This window comes from Babylonia areolata, chromosome 1 (genome assembly GCF_041734735.1).
Source record: "Babylonia areolata isolate BAREFJ2019XMU chromosome 1, ASM4173473v1, whole genome shotgun sequence".
NCBI classification, from domain to species: domain Eukaryota; kingdom Metazoa; phylum Mollusca; class Gastropoda; order Neogastropoda; family Buccinidae; genus Babylonia; species Babylonia areolata.
Genome location: NC_134876.1, coordinates 94,497,545 through 94,517,323, shown reverse-complemented (window position 1 = coordinate 94,517,323; position 19,779 = coordinate 94,497,545). Strand labels below are relative to the sequence as shown.

Below are 19,779 nucleotides of genomic sequence, written 5' to 3'. Positions count from 1 at the left end.
CAAAAGAAAGTGATATTCTGTTTCAAGGGCTGTGTGACAAAAACTACACATTCTCTTATCACCAGGAACAGGATTATACTGTAAAAAGCGACAATTCAAATCTGACATACCCATTCGAAATCGTGAAAGTAGACGGCGTACAAAAAAGTTTTTCACGACCAGTAAGTACGGAGGTGTTGTAAGTGATTGGTTGTAAACAGAATACACTCGATAGAATTCATGTGACAGCAGTGAGGAATGCCAGCTTTGCTTTGCACAATCAATTAACCGTTGCTTAAAACAACGAATAAACACACATTCATTACCAACACCTTGTGCCTCCCACACATAACCAAAGCCGTACATGTACAAAACATTTCTAATACTACAAGCCCATGTGATATAATTTTGTGTTTGCAGATGTAGTAACATATTGTATGCTTTCTTGGGGAATCGATCATTGCTTAATTTTAGTAGACGTAACCAAAACTTAATACATTTAACATAAGTCATCACATAGAGTGGAAATCTACCAGTTTCACCATAAACCAAATGTCTAGGAGCTTTTGAATGTACGCCTAAAAACTTTTTTAAAGCGAAAAGATGTACACCTTCGATTAATTCAAGATTTTTTGTAACTCCCCATATTTCAGCTCCATATGTCAACACAGGTTGTATCTGACAGTCAAACATTTTAAAAAAGATACCAGGGGAATGTTCTCCAATCGCCCAAAGTGTTCTAATGATAGCAACGACTCCTTTTCTGGCACGACTTGCAAGATCTTCTAATGTTGCTGTAAAACTAAGGCGGGTTGACAAAAAGATACCTAAGTACTTATATACATTTACAATTTTCAAAAGTTCATTTCCATAGAACCATCTCTCGTTCGCACCAAGGTAGCCACCATTTCTAAACACCACCACATTAGATTTTTCTAAATTGACAATTAAATCAAGTCGCTTTGCTGTGTCATACAATATATTCAGCTGAGTTTGAAGACCTATTGGGGTATCGGATAGCAGAGCTACATCATCAGCAAAAAGTAAGATCAAGAGCTGGACAAAATCAGGAGAAAGCTGGATGCCATGCATGCCACCCGCAAGCACATCTGAGGTCAATTCGTTAATAAATAAAGAAAAAAGTAATGGAGAACATACTTCACCTTGTTTGAGGCCACGAGGGCACATAAAACTGTCTGTGAAATCACCACCAACTCGTACTTTTGCTTTAACTATTTCATACATACTTTTCAGAGCCTGCAGTATTTTACCATTTAAACCATTCTTTTTTAAAATTACCCATAATTTATTCCTGGAAACACTATCAAAAGCTTTTTTAAAATCAATAAACGCGACATATAATTTTCTGTGTCTAAGCAACTGCTTTTGTACCATGGCATACAATGTGAACACGTGGTCAGTTGTACTGTGTTCTGCTCTAAAACCCGCCTGCTCTTCCCCAGTCAGACCATGCACATCAATCCAATTACTGATACGTTTGTTCAGAACAAAACTGTATATCTTGCTACATATATTCAAAAGTGAAATGCCTCGAAAATTATCTGGATTATTTGCGTCGCCCTTTTTGTGTAGGGGCTGCATGACTGCAAGAGACCATTCTTGAGGAAACAAACCATTGTCAAATATGTGGTTGAAGAATTTAACCAGAAAAGGCATAATGCAGTCCACACTGTTTTTGTAAAATTCGCCTATGATGCCATCAGGACCTGCCGCTTTATTGCTTTTCAGAGCTCTGATCGCAATCCGTATTTCAGACTCGGAGATACTACAGTTCAGTAAATCAGATGGTGCGCTAACATACATCACAGCGGGTTCAGCAATGGATTCATTCACATCAGTGGAGTCAGAACTAAACACAGCTTTAAAATGGTTAAACCACTGCTCTTTTGAAATACTGGTCTGGCAAGACGAGCGCGGTCTGACTGAACGAATGGTGTTCCAAAATTTCTTTGAGTCATTTAAATTATTTTGTAAATCATGAATAAAATTGACTTTATAATTCCGTTTCTTTCGTCTTAGTAACTCCTTATATTCACGTCTTTTTTGTATGTAATTCAGTCTGACTTCTTCTCTGTTTGATCTGTTAACCTTTCTCAAATGTTGTCTTAATACCGTTCTACTTTGCCTGCATTCCAAGTCAAACCAAACTCGTCTCTTCTCAGCGCCGACAGAAACAGTTTTCAACATACATTCGCCCGCAACTTCAAAACATTCATTAAATTTTTCAAGAGCAAGATCAATATCACATTCAATCAAGTGTGAAGCTTCATCAATAAGAGTAGCGATATGGTCTGAACACATGACATCACAATATGAATCACTTTTCTCAGGGTCCCATTTATATTTGGTAAACGAAAAAGATGACTGATTGTCAGAAGCAGCATCAGTCTGAAACTGAGCACATGAAAGTGACAACTCGACAGCTGCGTGCTTGGATTCAACCATAGGTAAAATCTTGAACTGCCTACACTTACTCAGCAAACAATGAGAAATGACGAAAACATCGATCACACTACAACCATTCGGGGACACATATGTAAAATCACTCGAAAAATTGAATTGTTTAAGGCCATTGACAATGGATAAGCGGAATTCATCACATACATTCAGCAGGTATCTTCCAAATGGATTAATTACGTCATCCTTTGATGATCTCGCATTGTAACCAGCGTCGTCATCAACACATTCATTTGTATTGTCCATGTCATATATGCCATCAATGGGATCACTGGATATACATGGATTCCTGGAAGCGGTTCTTGAATTAAGGTCGCCACACACAATAATGGGTACCTCACCATAACGACTATTAATATCCAGCATGCAGTCTTCAAGCATCGTTACACCATTATAGATATCAGTATCTTCGTAATATTTTGACTTCTCAGGTGGCAAGTACGCACCAATAAATACACAGTCCTTGTCCAGACAAAACAATGTGCTTGAAATTTTTAGGGCAATAATGTTGTCTAACTCTAAAGGCACTTGCTCAACGTATTTACTCAAATCTTTTCTGACCAGAACTACTATGCCACCACACAGACGACCATGCATACTGTCTGAGACTTTCACGCCGGGGCAAACAAAAATATCATGGGTGGGGAATAGAGTTTTGGGGACTGAATCAGTAAATGTTTCAACCAGTAAAGCAAAATGATATTTGCCTATCCAAGATGCAATGTCTATTTCATTTAACATTGACCACAAACCTTCTACATTAAGGGTACAAAAGGATAATAAAGAAATAGACTTTAGGGAACAATCACTTACGTTAATATTACTCACCCCCAAATCATCATCACAAAAATTATCTGTTTCGGGGCTTTGGCCTGACTCTCAGCTAACTACATTACTGATTGTACTGTTCACTGTGGGCTCACATACACTGTCACTGACAGCAGTGCTTGATCTGGTCCACTTGTTCGTTATTTTGCTCTGCTTGGCAAAGAACTGTGACCGGGTCATCCGTGGCGAGTCCTGCCCCACTCGCGATGCCTCAAGGTCACTGGGACTTCGGCGACCACGTCCTCTTCCGTGACCACGGTTACCCATGCTGGAACCCGGGCTAGGTACATCCTGGGTCGGTGTCGCGGGTGGTGAGCCTCGTCCAAACCCGGCCGGCCTCTGAGCCCTCAAAGTGTTGCCTGGATCCTGCCTGCCACCCGTCTCTGAGTCACTCCCCTTTTTCCAGCAGTCCGTTTGACACAGAGGATCATCGTGTCTCTCACTGGCACGGTCAGTGCTTGGCCCACCTTCAGCTGCAACGTCATCAGATTCAGCGACTGACTGGGAATCGGGGATATTCTCCGGGTTGCCGTCACTGATAGCTTCAGCTACTTCAGTCACTTCAGTTGACACTGGCACTGCGGGAGTTGCTGTTGCTGTTTCGCCCGTCCTCTGTGCTTCAACCTGCCTCCCACTGCGGACTGACTGGGTCAGGTCACTGGCACCACGTGTGTGAAGAGCAGTGTGCTGTTCTTGCTGCTGCTCACCATCCACATAACGCAGGGCTTCACGCTGAGGTCTCCTGTCGCTATCACTGTTGTCACCAGTGATGTAGTGCTGACCTCTGTGTTGATCGCGGGATGAATGAAGACGGTGGGCTTCAGTGTGGGAGTCCTGCACAACTAGCCTCCCACTGAAGTAGAAAGCACGTCTTCCTTCACGTCTGTGATTTGCAATGGTGTCCCTTTGGTGCTTCGTCAGGTCAGCGGCGACACGCACACCTTCGCTATTCCGCATCAACTCTCTGCCATCCTTATCTCGTAGGACCACCATAACGTCAGACTGCCTAACGAACTTGACAAACACTGGACGATAGTTCGATGAAACAGTTTGCTTCCCAAGCCGATGAACACTTTCAATGTCTCTGCCACACCACTTCTTCTGTGGAAAGTGATGGTTGAGCAGCTGCACAACAACGTCATGCAAAGTACTAGCTTCGTCGACTTCTTTCAGTCCATGAAACAGAAGATTTGAACGCCTGTCCAACTGCTCACGTCGCTCGACTGTATCCTCCAGCATCTTCATTCTGGTCTGCAGGTCATCTTGCTTCATCTTCATGTTGTTCAGCTGGTCTGCGTTACGTCTGATGGAGCCCTCCATGGCCTGTAACTGCTGGAAGATCTGCTGGCAGTTCGTTGCCAGGTTTTGCTCTAGAGTCTGGAAGCGGTGCTCAAAGTTCATGTTCATAAACAGAATTCTGTCTAGCTTCTCATCGCGTGACATAGGTTGCTGTGGAAAACAACGCTCCATCATCTGCTGCCCAGGATAGGAAGGGAAATTGGAGTCTACTGGACCCGGGTTTGACTCCACGTCACCACATAGTAGTAACAATATCAGTACCAAAGACGCAAGGGAAAAGGTCAGGGTTCGCCTACAAACACACCAGCCTCGATACTTAAAACGTCTGGTGAAGCTTGCTGCTTTTTTGTACAACAGCCAGATCAAGGTCCATGTAAAAATACCAGTTCTCACCCTGTGATCAATGGCACAAGACGGCATCTTCTAAGTCGAATGCGACTGACAACAGGTGTTATGACAATTCAGGTGTTTCTGTTCAAAAACTCAAGAACACAGAGAGAGAGAGAGAGAGAGAGAGAGAGAGAGAGAGAGAGAGAGACAGACAGACAGACAGACAGACAGAGAGTCACGTACATCTTTGAGGGGCTTCAAAATGACCACACCGCACCCCTCCCCTCTGATGTAGCCATCCGCCTTGCTGCCAAAAGCGTGACACTGACCGGCGCGGGACATCATACCAGCCTTACACAGGTGAACGAACACGTCAGGTAAAGTCAGGAAGTTGGTGCCTCCAGCAATGGCCATGTTACAGTCCCCTGCAAATGCAGATAATGGCAAGTCACAGAATCAGATCACTGAAAAGTAAAAACGAAGTGTATTTTGCTTTGGCAGACGGGGTGTTTGATTTTGCTTGTTTGTTTTCTGCGTTCTTTTGCCTCTTTCTCTGTTGTTGCTTGGCCCAATCTCTCACATCGACATCTGCATTGGGGGTCGTTCCGTCAGTGTCAAGGCGAGCAGCCCACATGGAACTATCAATGACAGACCACCTTGAGGTCTCATATGTAAACAAGCGTGTGGTAAGGGGTTATTTAATACTTGAATTTTGAATAAAGGAATAAAGAATTTGAAATATTAAAAGGAATAATTTGGATCTATGTTGTTGATAAAAGGAATAGTCTAGGGTGAATATTGGGATCACTATCCTGTCCACGACGCCATTTTTGTCTAACCGTGTTTTGAACAGAGTGGTGCATATTAAAGGGGACGGTACAAAAGAATTTAGATTATTACTCAATTAAAGAGTATGAAGATGGAAGGATAGAAAAGATCCGCACACAGGCCAGAAACATGTAGAGGCCTGTCACGAAAAGGTTCTATTTTATTACAATATTTTGAGAAGATAAGAAGAGGAGGAGAAGAGAAGACAATGCCTGATTAAGACACAAATAAATATCATAAGTACAACATGTCAGGAATGCAAGTGGATAGTAAGCACATCATATATTACAATGGAAAGACTACCACTTGGTTTGGAGTAGGCAACAACATAACATAAATAATGCATGTGTATGAAGACCAAACACTGACATCAAATGACATTTCTAATACATTGATACTGAGCTGATTTAGTGAAAGTACACTGTCAGTATAGATTATGTAAAGCTTACACTGTGTCAGTGATCCAAATGAATCAGTTATCATGTAGCACTATACTGGAGTAAGCGGTATAGGAGAGAACATGATAGCTATATTAAAATTAACAGACTGTTATACGTATCAGATGGTTTTAACCAATAACTGATATCAATCCAACACTATCTTATCATTACCACAGAATATTACACACACATAGGTCTAAGCATAATGTAACTGTGTGATTGGTAGTGCTGAGAAACAGTGTAACACACTGTAGCAGTACAACTGATACCAGCATGTGAAATAATACATGAATAATAAACAAGATGACTAAATAAGTTGTTGTAATATTAAATACTGGCAAACTGAGAGACCAGATAGTGAGTGCTCAGTACAATGATTGGAAGAACTATCATTGCTTAACCATTAAGTGGATTCAGCTGAAGGCCTATGCTCTACATTTTAATTTCCTCTGCTCAATGTGGGTTACATAAAGCCTAACCTACATCAGTGTGAGGAGAATGAAATATTTCTGCATCAAGAATCTACGTCAATAACTTGTGACGTTCAAATCACCAAATAATTTGTCTAAGAGCACATCATAGCCACAGGATCATAATTTACGTCAAACAATAAACACAGTAAATATGGCCTGTGACTGAACAACAATGCAATTCTTCTGACAAAGTTTACTGACCTACTATACTATCAACATGCTTATAATATGAACACAACGACGTGTTGAAACTACAATTTACAAATGATCAGCACATCTAAAACAAAGTACTTACAGTAGAATATTATGCAGCTGACTGTGTGTGTGACACACTTGATGTGTGCTTGAGAGCAGTACCTTGAAAAGTGACCTGCAGACGCTTAACAGCTTACGTTTCAAATTGAATTGAATAGCCTTACGCCACAGGAGTTACTTCCTCATGTCAATGGTTGGACACCGTCACTGCAGTGAAACTGTTGTCTGCATTACAACATGTGCTATGAGTTGATCTACGGTTCATAGCCAGCTGAGCACTTGGCTACACATAAATTGTGTATGCGTACCTCACAGCTGTCCAAGTTCTAAACAGAACCGCACACTTAGCCGACAGCGCTGATAGTGCCAGACCCGTAAATTCAGTCGGCCGCTGTGCCCGCCTAACCCTCCTCTGACCCTTCTTTGTTTTACTTTGAAACGCGGCCATTTCCTACGTGAGATTCTGTGGCATTAAAGTTTGTACTGTCGGATAGTTCAGACATTTCTCTTTCTGGTGGTGGTAGTACCTTTCTCCATTGGAACCAATCTTTTAATATCGCAGCATTTATTTGTGAGAACTGTTTGCAGGCAACTGTGACTGGCAGTGGTGTATTTTTCACAGCAGAAATTCGTGAGTAGGGTTTCCTTCACCTCCTCTTCTCTCTCATTTTCTTTCTTTCCTTCCATATTTCGTTCTGTTTTCTTCCCTCTCTTTCTCTTGCTTACTCTTTGATTTTCTTAGTTCAGCACCCTCTCTCTTATATCTTTTTTTTTTTCTCTTTTAGTTGTTTTTTGTACCTTTTCATTCAGTATTCATTCATTCATTCTCTGTCTCTCTCTCACCAGAGGACCAGAATCTGTCATCCTTTCTGCTTGCCTTTCTTATTTCTTTCATTCTTCTTTCTGTTTCTTTCAACACATGCTGTCCACTTATATCCTGCTCTCTCTCTCTCTCTCTCTCTCTCTCTCTCTCTCTCTCTCTCTCTCTCTCTCATCACTCATTCTTCGCACCGCGTCTCTCGTCTTGCATTTATTCATTTCACTCTCTTTCTCTCTCTCTTTGTCCGAATTGAAGAAGTCATTTTCTCTGTGTGTGTGTTTGTGTGTGACTCTACTCTCACCACCTTTTCTCTAATTTCTCTCTTTGCCTCCTCTTATCGTTCTCGCTCTCCCTCTAGTCACCCTTCTCTCTTTACCTTGTCTCTATTCTCTTATCCACATCTAGGCTCTCTTTCTCTACCCCACCTTCTCAATGTGTCTCACTCACTCTCCCTGCCCCCCCCCCCCCCCCCCCCCCCCCCTCCTCTTTCTATCCTCTTATCCTCATCTCTCTTTGCCTCATTTACTCTCTCCATCCCCTCTCTCTTTCTATTCTCTAATCCTAATCTGTCTTTGCCTCATTCACTCTCTCTCCACCCCCACCCCCCTCTCTCTCTCTTTCTATTCTCTTATCCTCATCTCTCTTTGCCTCATTCACTCTCTCTCTGCCCCCCCCCTTTGTATTCTCTTATCTCTCTTTGTCTCACTCACTCACTCTCTCTCCGCCCCCCCCCCCCCTCCTCCTACCTCTCTTTCTATTCTCTTATCCTCATCTCTCTATCTCACTCACATTCTCCGTCACCATCCCTCCCCCCTCTCTATTTTCTTATCTTCATCTCACTTTGTTTCTGACTTTCTCTCCGTCAGGACAAGTTAGCCCATCCAGTTTGCTGGGGGTGACTGAAGAGTGAAAAGAAGTAACCTGCTTGCAGCTCCACACTTGACTACGTTAACTGTTAGGGAATTTATGAAGTGGACAATTGATTAGGACTTTTTGATAATGTGTCAGTCCTTTCTTCTGACAGAACAATCAGTTTAGTGATTACTGCCAATGACTGAATGGTGATGACCACCACTTTCATAGTTTTAAATTTATTCACACACCAGTCAGCAAATACTGATTTTTTTTTCTTCAAAATATTAAAGCTGCCATCCAGATATGTATCGTGACTGTTATTCGCTTCCATGTGTGTGATTGACTGAATCAGTGTGTGTGAGTACTTGCAAAAGCTACACTGTTAAATAGTTGAATCCTTTGACACGCTACAGTTTCTCCCAGACTTTCCAATGGTCAACACGGGTTAGTGAGTAGCATGCCAATGTATTATACCGTGCTAGAAATGCATTTTTCGCGTTGTGCTAACTCAGTGAAATTAGATTTAGTGTGTTCAAAATGTGTCAGAATGCATGTGTTAACAAAAAGGTGACAAGCACGCGCGCGCGCACACACACACACACACACACACACACACACACATAATATATATATATATATATATATGTATGTATATATAAGACAAAATGTGTGTGTGTGTGTGTGTGTATTATGTGTGTGTGTGTGTGTGTGTGTGTGTGTGTGTGTGTGTGTAGCTTCTGCCATGCTATTCAGCGTTGTTTTTGTGAGGTTTCTGAAATATGGTAATTTTATCCAGCTCTTCTACCAGTGTGACAAATAAGAAGATGAACGACCCCCCCCCCCCCCCCCCCCCCCCCCCCCCCCCCCCCCCCAACCTCTCACACACAGCGACAGAGAAGAATGATAAACGAGAAGGAAGTAGAGCGTCCACACCCCCTGTTGACGTGAGTGGGCAGTGATTCGTCACTGTGACACACATTCATGTCGTCAAAAATCTTGGAAGTGAACAACGTGAGCATAAATCAAAGAATAGAAGATATATGTCCAGAGAAATGGAATGGAGGAAGAAGACCGACCTTGTGATTCTTCAGCTGTCCAGATGGGCCAATAGGTCTGGCGGAAACGGACGAAAAAATACATAAACAGGAAAAATAAACACGAGGAAAGAAAATAGTAATGTCAGTTGAGGAGGAAAAAATGCACATAATGACTGTGCAATGATATAATGTTTTGACAAAATAGACGCCACTGTTTTAAGCAACACAGACTGACAAAATACAAGACACCCATTATCCGCACCCACATCAAACATCATTCAGCCTGTCAACCCATTACTATAAATCATGTGTTGATCAGTGTTGATTCAAAATGTATGTTCTAGTCATGGGACAAAAAATAACATATATTTTACACACACTCACATCAGATATTATTCAGTAATTCTTCCCATCACCGGCTATATTTCATTTGTTAATCTTGTGTGCTATTCGTGGGACGAAAAACGGTACATATTCCACACACACTCATACCATATATCATAAATCAGTCTGGCAGTGTTGAGAGGTAGAAAGGGAGGAGGCATTGTATTGTATTGTATCGTATTGTATCGTATTGTATTGTATTGTATTGGGTTGGATTGTCACAACAGATTTCTCTATGTTAAATTTGGGCTGTTTCCCCAGAAAGACAGTGTAGCTACCGCTCACAGCAATATTTTTTTTCTGCGTGCAAGAGCATTGATTCTATTATCCTATTAATGTGGATTTTTCTAAATAATTTTGCCAGGGACAACCCTTTTCTCTAGTCTAAGCTACGTGCGCTTAGTGCATGCTACACACGCTGCCTCGGTTTACTGTCTCATACGAACGACTAGCATTCAGACCAGCACTCATGGTCCAGTGTAGAGGGGAGAAAATACCGTCGAGTGTGGGATTTGATGCCGTGTGTATACGTTAATACTTTGACAAAATGTCTTCAATCACCGATATGTGTGACAGGACATTAAACAAAATTCCCGTGCCCTCACATTCTCTCGATTCCTGGGCGGACTCTTCCTCACTAGACCACCACTCCACCAGGTCCAGCAGAGGACGTAGAAATACCAACCTGCCCGGATGGCCTGACAGGCCAGGTGCATGCCGATGAGGGAAGAGGAACAGGCGGTGTCCAGCACCAGAGAAGGACCCCGCAGGTCAAAGACGTAGGAGACACGCGCAGCGATGATGGAGTTGCTGATGCCCGTCACCGTGTAGCTGCCGACACTGCTAGAGCTGGCCCGGAACAGTACCCGGTAGTCCGAGTTGGACACACCTGGGAGAGGCAGGTGTTACCATTGCTGCTTGTGTTATTATCATTATCAGTATCACAGGCTCAACAGCCGAGAGGTTAAAGCGTTGGACTTTCAATCTGAGAGTCCTGGGTTCGAATCTTGGTCAGGACGCCTGGTGCGTAAAGGGTGGAGATGTTTTCGATCTCCCAGGTCGACAAATATGCAGATCTGTCAGTGCCTGAACCCCTTTAGTGTGAATACGAATGTAGAAGATAAAATGCGTATGTTAAAGATCCCGTAACCCACATATCAGCGTTCGGTGGGTGGTAAAAACAAGAACATGCCCAGCATGCCCACTCCCAAAAACGGGAGTACGGATGCCTACATGGATGGGTTAAAACAGTCATGCACGTATAAGCTAATTTGTATACGTATGCGAGTAAACGTGTGGTGTGTTGCCCAAGAACACAAGTGACGAAGAATCATTGTCATGATTACTACTAATTTGTAACCTCTTTTCAGAGAGTCGCACTGACTTACGCTTGGACAGATGATAAAGTACAAAACCTAGCGTTTTCTGCTGTCTTTCAATTTCGTAAAATGAACCTCAGTATATTTCTGATCTTTTAAGCAAATAAGTCCCGTCAAGGTCTGTCCGGTCTTCTGCTGATAACGTACCCTTCTGCGTTCACAAATTTAAACAGAGAGAAACACGATGAGAGCTTTCATTTGTGCAGTTGAAGCAATTCCCTAACCCTTTTCAGTCCGTCTCAGTCTGTCGTTCACATCATTTAAAACAAACCTGAAAGGAATCTTTTCAAGCAGTATCTACAAAAATGAGACACTCCATTCCACACCCTGTAATCTTTGGAGCCACATCGATTTTTTTTAATTAATTCCTGTACAAAGACAGTTCCAAATCAAAATACCTTCAGTATTCAATACGTGCAAATCACAAACCAATATGAGCACACTTAAGACCCAGTACTGGCACAAAACCAGAGCGAGCACAACCTAAAACCAAGTACGAGTGAAGAAAACGAACTGGAATAAGCACATCTAAAACCAGTATTGGTATACTGACCGATAAAGACACCCATATTGGAGCCAGCAATCTGGGCCCGTGTCAGTCCGGCGTCTTCCAATGCCATCAGTGTGCAGTCCAAAATGAAGCGCTGCTGAGGGTCCATCTGCGCTGCCTCAAAGTCGTTGATCCCGTAAACCCTGTTGTCAAACTCCTCCGGCCTGCATCAAAGCAGAGAGTATGTTAAGACATATAGATTTTTTAAATTCATTATAAACAGTTGTGTGTCGTGTACATTTCTGCCGAAGGTATGTATTGACCTGGGTTTGTGTGGTGTTTTTCCCCCAAGTTTATGATCATTGGTACATGAAGTAGTGTGTAGTGGATCAACTTTCGAATAAAACCAATCCGTTCATCAGGCCTTGATGTGCACACTTAAAAGACCTCACGGCAATACAAAAACTGTCCCTGACGTGTGTGTGTGTGTGTGTGTGTGTGTGTGTGTGTGTGTGTAGGGGGGGGGGGGTGTGCATGTGTGGGTGTATGCATGCGAATGTTTGTTTGTTTGTGGATTTTCTGCAACAAAGTATTCTTGTTCATGATGAATACGGAAAGAATGGTTCCGTTATTTTGATTCCCATTTGAGGTCCCGCTTACGAACGGACAAAAATCACACATTCAGCTTAAACTCCGCTTTATAACATTAACTCCGCTTTAAAACAAACACATCTGATTTGTACCCTTAGGTGAAAATCCCGCTTCCAGACCAGTCAAGCATTTCCACACATGCACATGATAATCATGTTTTCAGATGGAATTACCAGTTCTGGACAAATTCATGGATAAAGTAATTTTATATTGAAATCCCATTTTACACAATTCACATAAGTCATGGTTTTGGAGGGCAAAAAACACACACAAAAAAAACCCTACATGTGGACGAAATCATTTATTGAAAAACAGAATTCGTCATACTTTTATGCTAAAATTACACTTCCCACACATGCGTACCAATCGTTCTCGGCGATGATAAAGTAACTTCTTGGCAGATTCACTTCAGTCATGCCTTAATGCGATAAGTCCACTTCTAGCTAGCGTTATTTCAGTCATGCGCTCAAATGAAAATTCCATTTCTGGACAAACTGTCTTTGCGTTCGTCTGTATGACTCAACGATTTTTTTTTCCCCGGAACGGTCTTGTTGTGATTTTTGTGTGTTTTTGTTTGTTTGTTTGTTTGTTTTCTTCTTCTTCTTCTTTTTTGTTGTTATTTGTTTTGTTTTTAATGGTTTTTGTTTGTTTGTTTGTTTGTTTTGTTTCTTTTTGTTTTTGTTGTTGTTTTTTGTAACGAGGTGACAGCTTTGTTAGTTTTTTTCTGAACAAATACGGACAACTCATTAAGCATTTTACTTTCACCATCATTAGTATCATCTGTATCACGGTCATGGTTATTTTCATAATCAGTATGACTGTTATCATCATAATCATCAGTTTCTTCGTCAACATATTCACCATCAATAGCATCGTCATCATTTAATGAGAGCTAGTTGACAGACAGATACTCACTCATTGACGAGTCCCGCACGCTTCACATAACCTTTGCCCGCGGCCATGGGCTCAGGGTCATAGAAGGCGTCAGCGTTCCAACGAGACGGTGGGATTTCGGTCACATGATTCTCTCCGTGCAGCAGCACACGCCAGAAATCCCGGATGTTGTCCGCTCCCGGCACCTTGCAGCCAATGCCCACAATGGCGATGGCGTCTTCCGTCTGTTCCGCCATGCTTGGATCTGGTGAACACACAACCACCATCACGCCGGGGCTGCTGTGAAGTTATAGAAAAGGTTTCGTTAGATTTGATCATCCTACATCTCACAAATCACTGACTGTAATGTGTGCAAACACACACACGCACGCACGCTCCCCCCCCCCCCCCCCCCCCCCCGCCCCCCCCCCCCCTCCCACACACACACACACACTCGCACTCACTCACTCACATGGCACATGTATGCATTTGTGCAGCTACACTCGCACATAGCTCCCACAATCAAAACACACATACACAACACACTCACACACACATGCATCCTCCCACACTGAATTCCACCCACCAACACACCTACCCACACACACGCACGCACAAACACATACACACGCGCACGCGCTCCCAAAATGCACGCATGCACACACATACTGCCACAGTTTTGTCTGTGGTTACACAAATCTGCAGGCGTAGCATAGGAGTTGGGAAGAGATCTTAATCTGCATTTGAGTCACGGAGATGGCACGCGTTGGAAAACTTCCTATGATTGTGTCAGGTGGTGTATTTATGACACGGAAATGTTAATAAACAGAAGAGTCAAGAAAGAATCTTTTTCTTCTTTCTGTCTCTCTGTCTCTCTCTCGCTTTAAGTATGCTTGCCACACTTCTCTGTCTCTCTCTCTTCTTCATTCTCACCGTCTCTAAATCACTGCCTGAGGACTGATGTGGTCACGACTGGCTTAAACAAACGTTTTCCACTCTGTAAAACATTTTGTTAAACGCTGTTGTAATTCAGTTTTCAGGACACGTTTAGGCAAGGGGGTTGACAACAGACATGCCAGAACACTTGTAATATGAATGACAAGGACTCGTTGGCCGTGCTTTATAATTTACTTCTTCATGCACTTTTCATATTTTTTTGAAAAGGCCAACATCTCAGTGGGTGCATAATTACGAAAACACAACCATCAAGATTATGTTTGAAGTGTAAAAACACACGATGTACAATAATAAAGCAAGGTGAACGTGTCCTTGAAAACTGGGTTATACGTGTAGCGTAAGCTAGTTATTACATCCTTGAAACTAAAACTAAAACTTTTGGTTTTTAGATCTTCATGTGACCATAACCCCATCCCCAACCCCATCACCCTTACCCCGGCGCGGGGGAGTTGGGAGGTGGGGGGGGGGGGGATTTTTCATTATGATTTCTCGAAAGTTTGATCAGTTTGCCATCCAGATATACCTGTCTGCCAAAAATGAATTACGGTATGAATATACCAGGGTATGGTTAAAAAAAGGTACTGTTTTTGTATTGTCGCGAAAGTGTGTGATCAACAAAAATGGTATGTTGTTATTAGTGAAGTGTCCTGTCTAAGATTAGGTTTGTAGAGCTTCAAATAAGAAACTCAGCCTTCTACTATCAAGAATGACCTGTTAAAATGTACCCGAGCGTTACAGGCGTTCTATTACTGACCCAAACTCCACAATTTTAAGTATCGCATCGCCGCAATTTACAACGTTTTCTTTGGTAAACAAAACATCATCATTAATGGTTTTTGCGTCCTTACACCGCACTTATATCAGCAGGGGTTATTTCACAATATCTTCTTTATAGTTTGGACTTTTTTTTCTAGCCTCAATTACCTGTTCATGATAATTTTGTCGCATAACATGCAGACAATGTTAAACATAAGAAAAGAAAGAACCCCATCAGCTCTGGCCTTCTTTGGCAGTTGCGAAAGGAATGGCCAACACAAATAGCAGACAGTTTACATTTCAATGCAAAACTTACTGTAACCATTCCTTTCGAATTACAGAACAGATTACTGAGCTGCTCATGTACACTACCAAACTGTGCCGTCTTGCCACAATAACTTAGTTGTACTTCGCATATATTCGTAGTATGCTTTGTAGTTTTGTTGTTGTTGTTTTGTTCCTTTTTAAAAATCCATTTTGGGTGACTTAGATATGCTCATCTGCGTCCTAGGAGAGTTCCTTTGCACTTGGCGAGTCTTTGAGAAACCGTCACAGATGAAGTATCCCCAGAGCTTCCAACAGAGGTGGGCTCTGATGGCATGGTCGTTGTGTTTCCCGGTCACAAAGGCTTCAGTGGAGTCCTTGGTGCAGATGCCCAACTGAACGATAATGTCTCTAAAGCCTGTTCCTCTCTTGAGTTTTCCCAGAGTACCAAGAGAACAAGTGAAGTGAACGCACCAAGACTTACTGCATTTTTCTGAGACTGTTCATTTTGCCATATGGCCATCAGTGTTTTCTTTACATCTGCAAAGTCAAACATGACGAAGGCATACTCCTGGCCCGGTTGTCTTGCTGCGTTCAGTGACATCTGCAGAACGTGTTGCACTGTTATACTGTCGGTGACAGGATGAAGAGCAGGTTGCACACAGTCATCTGATGACTGCTCCTGCACCTTGGCCAGATTCATGCCAGTGAGTGACACCCAACCTGGCAATCTGTAATGGGGTGCTCACAGAAGACGTGTATCTGGTCAGAATCTGCATGAATCTGAACATAGTTGCGCCAACTGTGGTGAGTTGAATTGGGACATGAGTGTTATTTTGAGTATGGGCTTTACTGTATCCTTTGTGAAACAGATTCTCATCCTGACTCTTGTAAATCACTATTGTCTCAGCAGGAGTGAGGAGTTCCGCTATCGGGAAAGATGGTTTCAGGCAGCAAGCTGTTACTTTAAAGTCCGTTGCAGCAGACTGCAGTTTCAAGTTTAAGGACACAACTGTGAGACATGCAGTGGCTATAGTGATTCAAAAAAGTATGCTGACAAGTTTTGCACTTCAGATGGCGGACTGCAGTGCTCGGAACGATGTGCTTTGGCATTTCCACTTGCCACATGTGAAAGCTTAACACGTGTCTTGCGAAACAGGCAATGATTTTGCATTTCTTTTCAGGGACATTTTTCTTTCCAGTTATAACACATTCCATAAAGTCCTTTGCAGAAACAGGAGCCTTTTGCTATTCATTCTTTTGCTGGCGGGTAATGACTCACTTGAGCTTCTCTGTAACTCTGAATGAGACTGCGGAGAGTGAGGGCTGCCTCTTCTAACCTAGTATCCGCTGATGCAGAAGCAACAAAGGCACTTGTAATTGTTCGGTATGTATGTGTCTGATGAGTACATTAACTCACTCCGGTGATTTTGGAGCTGCAAAACCTTTTTTGCACTAAGAATGTTAAGTTCTGTGGTTTGGATTATGAAACAGTGGGTATTTCTCTTGCATGCATGATACGTCTCTCAGCACTGATGCACGCTCTAGATCGTCTTCGTCAATGATGCTGTTTTCCATGTACTCGCATACATCCCAGTGGGCTTCCTTTTGTAAATAATTTGTTTCTTTTCCATTGTCTATCCACATGCCTCAAAATGAAGTCCCTTCCGAAAGATTTTGTGGTTGTGTACTTCCTGTGCCACAAGATCTGTCATGTATTTAGATGATCATAATTCCCTCGGTTAGAGGAGTTGCTTCTCTGATTGAGTCTTCAGCAATTTTGTCACACTTTTCCACATTTGAAAGCTCTGGTCTATAGAAACTGGGTTCCATTTCCTCGTTTTGTCACACATGATACAGCAATCTCTTGGGGGAAAAAAGCTCTCAGCGCAAGTTTTCTTTTTTCCTGGGAGTTGATGGTCCGGCTACGGTATCCTTCTCTCGAGCTTTCTGTCATTATGTCTGTGTTTCACTGTTTGCATTCAAGAACATGTCTGGCATTTTAAAAGTGAAATACATATAACGCATCATCCGGTCTTTTTGTAAACATTGTGTAACCTTCCGACAGATTTTGTACGGGTTTTGTGAACACGTCAAATTTCATATTCTCAGTCTGGACCTTGCTTTGTTCGGTCACAAATTTCATGTCTGTCTCAAAGTTGTTTTTGTCGTGAATGATACAGAATTTGTGTGTCCACGCTTCTAAATTTTATGTTAAACACAAAAAAAATGAAATGTGTTCATTATTCAGGTACTGTGGCGTTGCAACCAGGTATGTCCCAGACTTTCAAACTTCATCTATATAGTTTCAAGAAGGAACAGTGATGTATATATATATATATATATATATATATATATATATATATATATATATATATATATATATATATATACTCCCTGCATTCAAACCATAAATAAACCCATGTAAGATTGATACAGTGTGATTTCTTTCATGAAAATGCATTGGGAAAAGAACAGAAAAAACACGCTGCTTCATTTACATTGTGGTCCTTGCGGTCGGCTGGGACATAACCATGTAAATTAGACTGATTAAATGCATTACTACATACTATAACATGAATCTATTATAATAATATAGTGGCTTATTATGCCAGCAGGTACCTCACGCTGATAAAGAAATCCTTCATCCAGTAATCAGGCTGCAGACGTTTGAACATATTCAGTACACCGGACGTATTTGATCACATGACAAGCTATTGCGGCACTAATCCAATTTTAATTTCATTCTAATTTATTTCCATAGACATAAAGAAATTAACTGTGTGATGAAATATGTGGATATAGTGCCGTTTCAAGCACATATACCCCAAAAAGTTATCCATAGGACCCAAAGAAGGAAAAATGGTCTATATTTACCCCCACCCCCACCCCCTCACCCCTCCACCCTCTCACCACTGATTTTATACCGTAATGCAAACTTGGCAGACAGGTAAATCATTATTTCTGACATAAAAACACACAAGAAAATCCCTATGAACCCCACCCCCACCCCACCCCTGCCGGGGTTACGGCTACCATATGCCACCCGACAGACTGTTTAGTTATTCATTCGTATCTGTCGAACTTTTAACTTATGGCCACCTTTTCCATGTTACCACTCGATATATTTCATAAGTAATGTAGCTATTGCTTGCTGAAAATATCCCACAGTGACAGCTTTTTCAGGCAAGGTGGCGGACGTAGAACTGACCATTCAATGATTTTGTCAAGGCTAAAATTTGATAACAAATGTAAACGGAACACGTTTCGGAAATTCAACTCCTCATTATTAACATATAAGGATTATTTAGACGAAATTAATGAAGAGATTTAAAAAAAAATATATAAAAAAAGGGGGGGGGGGGGGTACAGAAGAATATGCAGTTAGTCCATATTTAAGAGAGGCAGTGGATACTATTCCAGTACAAGACTTACAGTTGTCAGCACCTGATGATCTATTCCTAGACTTTCTATTAATGAAGATTACATCAAGGACTATTTCTTATGCTACAATGAAGAAAGGGAAAACAAACGAAGGGGAGAATGCTTTACAACAAGACATTCAGCAACTAGAAAAACAAGAAGTGAAAAGTAAGGAAGACGTTATGAATATAGAAGCTAAGAAGGAACGATTGAGAGTTATTTGGGAGAAAAAAAATAGAGGGGGTACTTTTTAGATCACGGGCAAGATGGATAGCAGATGGAGAAAAGTAACTAAATATTTCTGTAATTTAGAAAAACGTCATTGTATTAGTAAGAATATGGCTAGATTAAATGATACACATGGCAATCTTCTAAATAACCCAAAAGAAATTCTAAAAGAGGTCCAAGGTTTCTATGAAAATCTGTATAAAATTTCTAACGTTGAAGATTACAAAATAAACGAACTTATAAAAGATATTCCATGTTTAGATGCTGATGAAGCGCATGATTTAGTTGGGTGATATTACATTAGAAAAGGCTAGTCTAGTACTGAAACATTTGAAAAACAACTGTGAGTCCTGGTACAGATGGTTTCACAGCAGAATGTTTTAAGTGTTTTTGGAGCAGAACAGGTGATTTTGTCGTAAGGTCATTAAACACTAGATTTAGAAAAGGACAACTTTCTTGCGTTCAAAAACAAGGAATAATTATATGTATCCCAAAAGAAGACAAACCTAGAAACTTCATCAAGAACTGGAGGCCAATATCACTGCTAAATATCGTATATAAAATCGGATCATCATGCATACCCAACCGTATAAACAAACTTATTGCAGAAGACCAAACTGACTTTATGAGGAATAGATATATAGGTGACAATATAAGGTTGATTTATGACAAAATAGCTTACTTAGAAGAACACAATCTACCTGGGCTTTTGTTAAATAGGATAGGAAAAACAAATAAAACTGCACGCAGGA

The 19,779-nt window shown here is 41.5% G+C and overlaps 1 protein-coding gene across 1 annotated transcript in view; it reads right to left on the bottom strand.

Annotated features, from left to right (window-relative positions):
• The window catches only part of LOC143291896 (phenolphthiocerol/phthiocerol polyketide synthase subunit C-like), a 50,192-nt gene extending 36,536 nt beyond the window's left edge, over positions 1–13,656 (bottom strand). The window contains exons 1-4 of the mRNA XM_076602069.1: positions 13,442–13,656; positions 11,939–12,099; positions 10,692–10,895; positions 5,158–5,339 (exon numbers count right to left, since the gene is read on the bottom strand). Coding sequence (XP_076458184.1) covers positions 5,158–5,339; positions 10,692–10,895; positions 11,939–12,099; positions 13,442–13,656 — 762 coding nt within the window. The remainder of the gene's footprint in view (positions 1–5,157; positions 5,340–10,691; positions 10,896–11,938; positions 12,100–13,441) is intronic.
• Between the last annotated feature and the right edge of the window lie 6,123 nt (positions 13,657–19,779).